This window comes from Ornithorhynchus anatinus, chromosome 4 (genome assembly GCF_004115215.2).
Source record: "Ornithorhynchus anatinus isolate Pmale09 chromosome 4, mOrnAna1.pri.v4, whole genome shotgun sequence".
NCBI lineage: Eukaryota > Metazoa > Chordata > Mammalia > Monotremata > Ornithorhynchidae > Ornithorhynchus > Ornithorhynchus anatinus.
In genome coordinates, this window is record NC_041731.1 from 72809711 (window position 1) to 72822974 (window position 13264).

The following is a 13264-nucleotide window of genomic DNA, read 5'->3' on the forward strand; positions in this document are numbered from 1 at the left end:
CACCTTTACAATATCGCCAAGATCCGCCCTTTCCTCTCCACCCAAACGGCTAGTTTACTGCTACGGGCTCTCGTTATATCCCGGCTAGACTACTGTGTCAGCCTTCTCTCTGACCTCCCTTCCTCCTCTCTCGCCCCGCTCCAGTCTATTCTTCACTCCGCTGCCCGGCTCATCTTCCTGCAGAAACGATCTGGGCATGTCACTCCCCTTCTTAAACAACTCCAGTGGTTGCCTATCGACCTCCGCTCCAAACAAAAACTCCTCACTCTAGGCTTCAAGGCTCTCCATCACCTTGCCCCTTCCTACCTCTCCTCCCTTCTCTCTTTCTACCCCCCACCCAGCACGCTCCGCTCCTCTGCCGCCCACCTCCTCACCGTCCCTCGGTCTCGCCTATCCCACCGTCGACCCCTGGGCCACGTCCTCCCGCGGTTCTGGAACGCCCTCCCTCCTCACCTCCACCAAACTGATTCTTTTCCCCTCTTCAAAACCCTACTTAAAACTCACCTCCTCCAAGAGGCCTTCCCAGACTGAGCTCCTCTTCTCCCTCTACTCCCTCTACCACCCCCCTTCACCTCTCTGCAGCTAAACCCTCATTTTCCCCTTTTCCCTCTGCTCCTCCACCTCTCCCTTCCCATCCCCTCAGCACTGTACTCGTCCGCTCAACTGTATATATTTCCATTACCCTATTTATTTTGTTAATGAATTGTACATTGCCTTGATTCTATTTAGTTGCCATTGTTTTTACGAGATGTTCTTCCCCTTGACTCTATTTATTGCCATTGTTCTTGTCTGTCCGTCTCCCCCGATTAGACTGTAAGCCCGTCAAATGGCAGGGACTGTCTCTATCTGTTGCTGTTCCAAGCGCTTAGTACAGTGCTCTGCACATAGTAAGCGCTCAATAAATACTATTGAATGAATGAATGAATGAATGAATAACAGATTTAGCATACAAGTTCCTTGCCCATAACAAGCTCACAGTCTAAAGGATGAAATTCTGTTCCGTGCGTTCACCCACTTTGGTAGGGTCAAGAAGTGCTCAATCATGCTCTGAAGTGGTGATAGCTGGAGTCATACTAGGGAACAGGACTGCAGTGCAGAGTCTAAAGTCTCTGCATTAATCCCACCCTAAATGGCCTTAAATATCTTCTAATATCTGGTTGTACCTAGATTTTCTTGACATGCACCATTAACCAGTTTTCCTCTACTTAGAATGTGAGCCCTATGCTGGAATTATCATCATGAACTTAACCCAGAACATATTACAGTGCTTGCCAAATAATGAGCCTCAACAAGTATCATAAGTAATAACAGTAGTAATGACCAGCCACCAATGGATCTCTCATCTAGAACAAAACTGTTCTGCTCTTTCTTCATTGTGGTTACCTGACACTGGGGATTAAATAAATAGATGTATTAACCTGAAATAAAAGAAAGACTCAGGCATATCTACTTAATAAGCTTAACTATTGCTTTTTCAAAGATTCATCAAGATACCTGATGTACACATTTTTCAAGAGCTAAATCAATTAGCATGGGATTATAGGTCCATAAATGGTTATCAAGAGAAATGTTAGGTTTGTTAGAAATAATATACATAAATTTGTGGTTGGATGTCATAAACCACTTATTATCACACCAGCCTCAAGGTTCCATTGTGGTTACCACTGGAAACAAAATACTTGGCCAGACGGACTGCTGGTCTGCCCAGTCTGGCATTTTGTATAATTTTATGTCTTAATTACAACTAAACCATAATGTTTATAAAATGATTTGAGCGGTGTGGTTCAGTGGAAAGAGCACAGGCTTGGGAGTCAGAGGTCATGGGTTCTAATCCTGGCTCTGCCACTTTGCAGCTGTGTGGCTTTGGGCAAGTCACTTAGCCTCTTTGTGCCTCAGTTACCTCATCTATAAAATGGGGATTAAGACTGTAAACCCTACCTGGGACATCTTGATAAGCCTCTAACCCCCCCGCCAGCACTTAGAACAGTGCTTGGCACATAGTTCGCGCTTAACAAATTTCATTATTATTATTATTGCTCTAGATCTTAAATTAAGATCCTGCTCATTCACTCATCTGGAATTTAGAGTGCTCTATCATATTGTAAAGAGTTTGTTTCCCTGGCTTCACAATCAAATTGGAGAGAAAGTAATCAGTCTTTCAAATATTTCTTCAGCAGCAATTCATCATACTGTCTCAAATGTCCAAGAAATCTGGAGAGGAAGTACTACCTATCTTAGAGATAATTTTAATTTAGTAATTTTAATTGCAAATTAATCAATCAATCCATGGCATTTATTGAGTTCTTACTGTATAGCTGTTAGTATTTGTAATTGCAAATCAATCAATCAATCCATGGTATTGATTGACTACTTACTATATGCACACTGTGGAAGAGGTCTGTTAGTTAACGATTGTAGTAAGTATAAATCAGGTATAGAGAAGCAACGTGACATGTGACCTAATGGAAAAGCACAGGTCTGGGTGTACTAGACCTGGACTGTAATCCCAGCTCTGCTGTATGCCTATTGTGTGAACTTGGACAAGTCATTTAACTTCTCTGTGCCTTAGTTTCCTTATCTTTAAAATTACCAATCAATAGTATTTATTGAGTGCTTACTATTTGCAGAGCACTGTCCTAAGTGCTCAGGATAGCAAAACACAACAGAATTACCAGACACATTCCCTACCCATAACAACCTTACAGTTTCAAGGGGGAGACAGACATTAAGATGAGTAAGTCATTTATGATATATAAAGATATGCACATAAGTGCTGTGGGGTTGGGAGAATATCAAATGTCCAAAGGTCTTAGCTTCAAGTACATAGGTGATGCAGAAGGGACAGCAAGCTGGGGAAAAGAGGGCTTAATCATGGAAGGCCTCTTGGAGGAGATGTGACCATAACAATGCTTTGAAGGTGGAGAGAGTGGTGGTCTGGCATGTATGAAAGGGGAGGGAATACCACCAGGGAGAGGATGTGGGAAAGGGGCTGGTGGCAAGATAGACAAGGCACAGTGAATATGTTGGTGCTAGAAGAATGGAGGGTACGGGCTGGGTTGAAGTAGGAGATGAGTGAGGTGAGGTAGAATGGGCTCAGCTAATTGAGTGCTTTAAAACAAATGGTTAGGAGTTTCCTTTCGATGAAGAGGTGGATGGGCAGCCATGGGAGGTTCTTGAGAAGTGGGGAGACGTGGACTGCACAGTTTTGTTGAAAAATGACCCCCACAGCAGAATGAAATATGGACTGGAATGGGGAGAGACTATAAACACCCTCTAGACTATAAGCTCATTGTGGGCAGGAAACATAGCTCTTATGCTGTCCTGTCCCAAGTACTTAGTACTGTGCTCTGCACACAATGCTGCTTCTCCTTGTGGTCATAGATCTTCACTACGATTGCTATTGTATTGTACTTTCTCAAGCCAAGTGGTCTGCACATAGTAAGCATTTAATCATAAGTGTTACTGATAAGGATATGGGCATACTTTGGAATAGTTATGAGCTCATTGTAGGTGGGAATGTTTCTACCAACACTGCTATTTTGTACTCTCCTAAGCCCTTAGTACACTGCTCTGCAGACAGTAAGTGCTCAATAAATATGATTGACTGATAAATCACCTTGCGGCACAAAAAGTCTTGAGTTGCACTCCTAGACAGGTGTCTACTTTTACTACAATGTGTTGATCAGACCTGTGGTTCAGGAGAGGATAAACAAGAATACTGGATAACACATTGGATGTGGCTTTTATGTGATTTAATTCTACCCTCCCAATGCAGTGTAATAGTAGAAAATCAGAGCTGGGAAACAACAGTAATAAAAATAATAATAACAATGTTTGTATTTGTTAAGCGCTTACTATGTGCCGAGCACTGTTCTAAGCGCTGGGGTAGACATAGGGGAATCATGTTGTCCCACGTGGGGCTCACAGTCTTAATCCCCATTTTACAGATGAGGGAACTGAGGCACAGAGAAGTTAAGTGACTTGCCCACAGTCACACAACTGACAGGTTGCAGAGCCGGGATTCGAACCCATGACCTATGACTCCAAAGCCTGGTTCTTTCAGACCAAACTGGAGGTGGGGTAATCAGAAGAGAGTCTATTGCCAAACCCAAGTTTGGGGGGAATCAGAAGATCCAGAGGTAGATTAGGAAACAACATCAGACACTGCCATTGACATTAGTGTGGGTATCTTCACACCATCAATAATGCCATCTTTTGATTTGAAGGACAGTTAATTTTATGCAATAGGACATGACCTGACATTTCAAATTACTTTGTGCACATGAAGAACATAAAACACACTCTTACTTGTACAATTAGGCAGAGATCCAGACCATGTTCCGTTAGCAGTGCACTGTCTTACAGACGATCCAGAAAGAATGTATCCTTCCATGCAGGAATAAATTACAGAACTTGCAAATGTCGTGCCATCTAGTCGAAAGACTTTCCCATTAGCAGATGTTCCAGGATTTCCACACTGCACAGCTGTATAGTAAAATGTTACATGCTTATAACATTGCAATGGGAAGCACCCACAAAAATCATTGATTACTAAATATTATTCCAAGCAACAGTAAAGTACTCGAAAAACAAACAGAAGAGTGCACTTTATAAACAACTAAGTCAGGGTAAATACATATTGATTTCATTAGTTTAATTATAGAGAGGCAAATTGCATTGGGTAGCAATTTTTTGTTAAGTTCTGGGAAAAAAAATATACTAAAGTAATTACTCAATAGTGTTGCCTTTGGGTATAGCAAAATAATGTCTCCAAACTGCAATTACATATATTTCTACACTAGGCTAAAGATACAACTACTGTTAAATTGGAAAAAAGAAATTTTTAACAATAATGATCTCATGCAAAGTTTTTTTTATTGTTTTTAGGTGGTGTGAAACCACACCATTTTATTGTTGTAGATATACTTATATCTTGATTTATGAAAATAAGCAGCCATTTATTTGCATGAAATTCCCATAATCATTATTTTAGCACTGGGAATATTCAAACAATTGATTAAGGATATACTAAAAAGCTGTAGTTAAATTTCAATTGACATTTCAATAATTTCTTATCATAAGTCTAACACAGATTCATACAAATTCCAATGTATAACTACTTGGGAAAAAATTAAGGTGTGATATTTATAAAACAGCATGCTAGAACATCTGTCACATTAAAACATACCTTTATTTTAATTTCACTTAATAGAGAGGAAACTCTTCATAAAGAAGAACATAAATAACTTTGGTAAAAATAAGTTTCCTTTAGGAGGGAAAGGAAAATATATCTTCTAGGTAAAATTTTCCTCAAGGATAAAGTGGATAATATGAAAAGAGACACTTTAATTGGCTTCTGCTATGTAGAAAATAGGCCCAAAAAGGTCTATTGTAAATGATTTCTTATTAAAAATATATGTATTAACAATCTATTCAGAAATCTCATTAGACTGGTTTTTATGCTGTCAATTTGCTAATATATTGGTTTTAGATGAATTCATATAAAAAAATGAAATCACTAATAAAATGAATAAATAATAGACAAAACTTATAGACATATATTCCATTCAGTTACAATGAATATAAAAATACTGAAGTAACCTAAACTACTAAATGGATATCTTTCCAGAAATCTAATATTAAGATAGCTACTTTAAACACTCCAGGAAGAAGTAATAAATATCTACTTTAAAGAAAGGAAATAATTTTCATGCTATATGATTAATATTTTTAATGCCATATCGAAAGGATTTTTTTTCAAATATTTAAAAAATGTTTCAGTGTTGCCCATTTGAATCCATATCTAGCAATGAGCAACCAATGGCTGTATCATTTGGTGGAAATTAAAGTCATCAGAAGGGGATGGGAAATGGATATGAAGAAGTCTCATTCTATTTAGCTGTCTATTGCAACAATCACAGAGCTGGGAACTTTAATAGGGGAGTATTGATGCAGTATATTTGAAAATCTGATCTACCATTCTTCCCTTAAGCTTCATATGTGTAATTAATAGCATGTGAAGAATGATGTTATATTATTTATACTTCTTTCACATGGTAGTGGGTGGTGAAGAAACTTATTTTACCTTTACATTCTGGCTGACGTCCTGTCCAACTTCCATTGGCTAAACACGTTCTTTCTTCTGAGCCTTGGAGAATATAACCAGTTTCACAAGTGAAACGCACAGTACTTTTGGTTCTGAAGTCACTGTTTTCTCTGGATCCATGACCAGGAATTCCTGGATCTCCACAAGAGCCAGCAACAGCACCTGGAATATTAATTTTTTCTTGGCAAATGTTTTTGTTTGTTATTGTGATTCAGATTTATAAATTCAGACTAACCTCAGAAGGCACATCTATTGCTAAAAAGTTTGAAATGGTTTCAGTGCAACCAAAAGATATCTTAAAAACAAAATATTTAAAATATTAAACTTTGAAGTTAATACAGTTGTGTCTTTACTGAGAAGGAAGTCAACTATAATTTTTGAAACTACTTATTGATATGATTTAATTATTCAAAAGTGAACATTTGATAAACTGTTCACATTACACTGTGCATCTGCTGCAGCACTTCCTGTCTTAACTCAGAGAATGAAATCTAGTAAGGTGTTAATACTTGTGAACATTCATTCATTCAATTATACTTATTGAGTACTTGCTGTTTGCAGAGCAATAAACAAAGTGCTTGGGAGCATACGGTGCAGCAATAAACAGACACATTCCCTGCCCAAAATGAGTTTACAACTCACTTTGTAAAACTCACTTTAATTACCACATTGACAGAAAGGTATAGCCTGAAACCTGTGGCAAGAACATCCAGGGTGACCTGGTCCACCAGAGCCATTCTATTTCAGGTAGTCTATTGAAAGATTAGGATGGTTCCACAACATCCAGAGTTGTCATTCATCAATCAATCAATCAATCAATCATATTTATTGAGCACTTACTGTGTGCAGAGCATGGTACTAAATGCTTGGGTGAGTACAATATAACAGAGTTGGTAGATAGATTCCCTGACCATATTCATCTCATTTTATTCCAGAAAATGTACTTGTTTAGCTGCTTTGATCCCAGTTCAACCCTGTTATGGCACTGTTGCCTTGAAGTCTTTTAAATTTTTAATACTTGGGTTCCCAAAACCACAGCTCCTATCACCAAGTCCCAGATTCAGAAGCATTTGAGCTCACAGAAGTGGAGCAAAAAGGGGTTCTTGGACCTAGCCAGCCTCGTGCTCTAGATTCTGCACATTTCTGCAAAGAACACTGTCATGTAATAGTACCATGACAGTAGTGGTACTTTTTCTTAATGAGACCTATGAGAAAGACTAACATATATTAAAGCCTTCCATTCTTGTTATTAATGGTTATACAAAACTAATTTAGGATTTGGACAACAAACCCTACATTTGAAAAGGAGTCATTTCATTTGAAAAGCAAGTTGCAGCCTAATACCTCTTCTGGACTCTTCTCTCATACTCCTACTCCAACCAGCCTACTTATTATACCTCAATTTTGTTTAACTCACCACCAACCCCTTGACCACCTCCTGAACTCCCTCTTCCTTCATATACAACAGACAATACTCTCCCTATCTTTAAAGTCTTAGTAAGTAATTGCATCTCCTTTAGTAAACCCTCCCAGACTGAGTCCTACTTTCCCAGTTTCTCTCCTTGCTGCATCATCCCTGCACCTATGTCTATACACTTTTAGCACGAGATAGTCAACCCACCCTCAGCCCCACAATACTTATATACATATTTATAATTTATTTTAATGTTCTCTAGCTCTCTCTCTAGACTAAAATCCCTGTAATAATGATAATAATAATAATGGTATTTTTACACACTTACTATGTGCCAGGAAATGTACTAAGCACTAGGGTGGCTACAAGCGAATCAGGTTGAACATAGCCCCTGTCCGGCATAAGGCTCACAGTCATAATCTCCATTTTACAGATGAGGTAACACAAAGAAGTGAAATGACTTCCCCAAGGCCACACAGCAGACAAGTGACAGAGCAGGGATTAGAAACCATGACCTTCTGGCTTCCAGGCCCATGTGTAATTTGCTCTTACATACTGCCTTTCAGCATGGCAGGCATGTGGTAACCGAATCTGTTTTATTGAACTCTCCTAAGAACTTAGTATAGTGCTCTGCACACTATAAGTGCTCTATAAGTACTTTATAAGTAGAAGTATAGATTGATTAGCACTGATTACCACTGATTGATTACTCCTGAGGGTCACCAGTGGTCATCCAACAATGAGAGACTCAGGACACATTTCTATCAAATTTGACAGTCACGAGCTAACATGGGGCTTGATGAGCCCTGGTACTACAGATGAACTCATCAGGAAGGTAGGAGATGAGGTGCTCTTAGCCACACCCAAATGACATTCTAGTCAGTCAGTCAAATATATTTATTGAGTGCTTACTAAGCACTATAGTAATAATAATAATTATTATAAAGATGGCATTTAAGTGCTGTTCTCAGCACTGTGGTAGATCTAAGGTGATCAGGTTGTCCCATGTGGGGCTTACAGTCTTAATCCCCATTTTACAGATGAGGTAACTGATGCACAGAGAAGTTAAGTGACTGGCCCAAAGTCACACAGCTGACAAGTGATAGAGTCAGCATTAGAACCCACAATCTCTGACTCCCAAGCCCATGCTCTTTCCACTAAGCCACATTGCTTCTCTAAGTGCTTGGGAATACGATATAATAATAAAGACACATTCCCTACCCACAGTGAGGTTACAGTTTAGATGGACAGATGGACATTAATATCCATAAATAAATTACAAATATGCACATAAGTGCTATGGGCTGAAAAAGGGAGCAACTCAGGGCAACACAGCAGTGGGTGGGAGAAGGAAAGGAGGTCTTAGGGAAGGCGTTTTGGAGGAGATGTTCCTTCAATAAGGCTTTGAAGGTGGAGAGAGTAATTGTTAGATATGTGAAGTGGGGGAGTTTCAGGCCAGACGCAGGAGAAGGCCGAGAGGTTGGCGGTGAGATAAATGAGTCTGAGTTACACTGAGAAGGTTAGCATTAGAGGAGCAATGTCTGCAGGCTTGGTTGCAGTAGGAGAGTAATAGGGTGAAATGAGGTAGCTGCAGGTGAATTAAGAGATGCTCAAGTCACCTTGCGTTTTTCAAGTCTCAATTGGTTGGGGTGGTTGAGCTAAATACTGAGGAAATTGAGATTTTTGGTTCATCCCCCCAAATTTTGGGCTATGTAGTTTTGTAAATGGTGACTCAGCCCTTGTCCCCTTGGGTCATTTCCACTCCCTCCCTATGTCCTAGAAGAGATTGGAATAGATAAGAGTAGTGATGTGCAGTTCAGCCTGAAAGCCATATTCCTTCTAGAACTGTCAAATTGATTCTCAGGATTTAGCTTCTGAACTAAGAGAGAAATGGAGGGCTATGGAGAAGGCTTTTTACCTGAAGATTAAAGTATAAGTTTATTCACCACATATCGTCGACCCTCCAGGTATTCTGGCAAAATGGCTGCTAAGTGGTTTTATTTAGCATTGAGATGATAGTAATTTGTCCAGAATGATACCATATACTTTTAGGGCAACAAATCAAAGGTACTTTAACGCTGTGAAAGATGCCATGATAGATGGTGAATTTATCAATACTTTTAGGGAAAAAAAAATAGTTGCAAACATTTTACCCACAACCAGTTTTGGATAGACCATTGTTCTCTTTTGAAACTGTTTTCACTGAGTGGTTCCAAGGTCATGTTGTTCACTGTGAATTTTCATTCCCTCAATTTCCCTTTGTAACTTTGTACATGCTTCACATTTCAATGTCATCATTACATTCACATCATTTGTGCCAGCAGACTTAAGTTGGTGTCAGCAATTCTCTTAGAACATCCTATTTGTAAAGGTTTTATAGCTCTACTTAAAATCCATTCCAAGATGGAAGGAAAATAAACTTAGGTTTAACTTTCTTCCTTTCATCTGCATATAATCATATAAAAGTGGTATGCACTAATTGTAATTTAAGTTGGCAAAAAAGATTGATTTTCATTGGTGTGGTGCTAAAGAAATGGAAATACACAGTTTTAGGTGCTTTTTTTCCTTTTATGCCTGGGTCAAGAGTTTAGAATCTACACTAAGTAAATGACTATCTTTCCACCTGCTACTTAAGAGAATGAAGGGTCATGTTTTTCTATCAAGAATCTTGATTACTTCTTTAAGTTTAACTCAGTTCTCTCCAAGAATCTCCCCAAGAATCAAAGCCTTTCATTCAATCCATATTTATTGAGCACTTACTATGTGCAGCGCACTGTATTAAGCACTTGTGAGTAGGTAACATGTCTACCTCTTCTGTTATATTATGCTCTACTAAGCTCTTAGTACAGTGCTCTATATACAGTTAGTACACTAAATGAAATTGATTGAGTGATTGATTGCTACAATTGCAGTGCAGTTAAAATCCTAGAAACACTTGCGGATGTCCAAGGGTCCTGCAAGTGAAGGCAGGGAATGTGTCTGTTATATTGTTTTACTGTACTCTTCCAAGCGTTTAGTACACTGCTCTGCACATAGTAAGCACTCAATAAATATGATTGATTGATTGATTGAACTAGGGATCTGCTTGAGCTCATGCCTTTCTCTAGTAGTGCTCTGATTCTCCACCCTGACAGAGCGGGTCTGGGACCATTTAATCCAATTTAATGGAGAAGCAGCATGATGTAGTGGATAGAACCCAGGCCTCGGAGTCAGAAGGTCTAATCCTGGTTCTGCCACTTTGCTCTGTAACCATAGGGAAGTCACTTCACTTCTCTATGCCTCAGTTACCCATCTGTAAAATGGGGATTAAGACTGTGAGCCCTATGCAGGATAGAAACTGCATCCAGCCCAATTTGCTTGTATCCACCCCAGTGCTTAGCACAGTTCCTGGCACGTAGTAAGCACTTAATAAATACCATAATTATTATTATTATCCCCAGACACTGCAATGGGAAAAATGGGTCAATGCAGCAGTCCTGTGAGTTAAGGTGAAGCCTCCAAGACCACCTTGATGCATGCAAAGATCCAGTTTCTCTTAGAGAGATCTTGAGCTGCAAATAAACTGAAACACAAAGCATGGTTCACATTGACAGCCTATTTGTAACCAGTGCAAAGCAGGGATCCTGCTCCCACACCTAACTCTGACTTAACATTAGGCCTTGCAAACAGTAGGCACTCAATACATACTGCTGATGAACACTTTGGGGTATATGTGGATGTGCTATGTTCTTAGACACAAGGTTTAGCTTCCTTACCCATAGATGTGAGCAATTCTCTCACTCATAAAAACTCAGATGGTTCAACTCCATGGGTTTTGCCACCCTATTTTCTTATCCCTTCAGGTGGGAAAATTGGGTTTAAACATAAACATATATATACATGCCTGGGTCAAGAGTTTATCTATCTATCTATCTATCTATCTATCTATCTATCTATCTATCTATCTATCTATAATCATGGATAGTAAGTATAGCAAAAGGTGTAGTGTATTAAATTGCATTATTGGGTTAGGAAAAAGCCTTTTGCAGCAGTTTCTTTGGTTAGTTATATGATTGATAAAACATATCTGAATTGGTTACCTCCCCTTCACACAAAGGATGTTATTATCTCTTACCCATCCTGGTGTGGGAGTGAGAGAAGTCATTTCTTACTTCTGACCAGTGCCCCCAATAATGTGAAAATGCAGACATTTTGTTATTAATTTGGAGTAGGTATGAATGAAGCATGCTAAATTCCAATGATTAGGTATGCAAATTAACCTAGGTCACTGAATTAGTTAGAGAGCTTTAGCAATTTTATGCTGATCAAGGACTAGCATCAAGGCTATGAGGCTTATAGAGGTCAATGTTGAATTGATTATTAATGTTAAGAAATAGACTTTGTGGAATACTACTTCAGTTTTTAGAATGAAAGTCACTGGGTTAGACTTAATGAAAATTCACTGGCTTTCCTGAGGAAATGCTAGAAGATTTCAGACACCATCATCACCACCATTTTCAAAAACAAAGGTGAAAGAACTGATGGTGAGAAAGAACTATTGTGAGATCTCAGTGCTCTCCATTGATGACAAAACCTAGCCAGAGTCCTTCTTGGGTCAACTAGTATGGAACACCATACACTATGCACTCTCAAATGCTCATTCAGTCTAAATCTGATGTGGATCACAGAGGACACAAATTTGTTGCATACTGAAAACATGAAAAGTGCAGGGAACAACATCAAAATCTCATTATAGATTTTTTTAGGCCATTCACAAACATTTCACATACTCAGTTAAACCTGGATTCTGGCATCTAGTGTAAATGACGTTTTGAAATTACTGAGATCTTAAAATTGCTCCATGATGGTATGATGAATTACTATAGAATTGGAGGGTCCTTATCTCAATATTTCCCTATCACTGGTCTCTGAAAGAATCTTATTCAATCTATCCTATAAACCACTTTCAAGAACACCACAAGGTAATCTCAGAATCCACTTTTGATTCCCTTGTGCAAACCTTCCTTGAAAGTACCAGACTGCAAGCTCCTCATGGGCAGGGGATGAACTGTTATACTGTAATCTCCCAAGTGCTTAGTACAGTGCTCTGCTCACTGTAAACACTCAATAAATATGATCTAGTTATTCTAAAGCTTATTCTAAATCAGTCATACAGTTATTAAAAAATGACTGCATGAGTTACAAAGGAGAACTTGTTCAAAACAACTTTATAGAATCTGCAAATCACTGTGGATTGACAATACTATGAACACCACTAAGATTATCTACCTACCAAGTGACTAATTGCATTGCAATTTATGTTGGGAAGAGTACTAGAAGAGAGTGGCCAATAATGAAATGTTTAATCCAAGCTATTTGGAGAGTTGAAGAGGAGAAACCATAAAAAGTGTACAGTAGTAATATTAGGTCAAATACTCAAATAATATGGCAAATCTGTGAGTTCTTGGGAGATAGCCACAGAAGCCAATTTAGCACAGAAATTAGAATAAGGGTGACTCTACTAGAGGGGAGACAGAGTAGATTGCAGCCACAAGAGAGAAAAATGAAAATATCACTTTGCAACACAGGGAATCTCATACTATAATGAACAGAGAGATAACCTTCAAGTTCACATTGGTCTGATCGTTCATATGCTCAAAACATATAAAAGAAGGCTAGGGTCAACTTCAAATAGAAAGGATTTGAAGGATCTTTCTATGTGTATAAATATAAAGTCTAATTTTCCTCCTGCTTTTATCTCTAAG

At 38.7% G+C, this 13264-nt stretch overlaps 1 protein-coding gene across 1 annotated transcript in view; it reads right to left on the reverse strand.

Moving 5' to 3' along the window:
- CSMD3 (CUB and Sushi multiple domains 3) overlaps positions 1 to 13264 on the reverse strand; it is a 778187-nt gene that overhangs the window by 44564 nt on the left and 720359 nt on the right. The window contains 2 exon segments of the mRNA XM_029063925.2: positions 4309 to 4485; positions 6086 to 6268. Of these exon segments, the coding sequence (XP_028919758.1) occupies positions 4309 to 4485; positions 6086 to 6268 (360 nt within the window).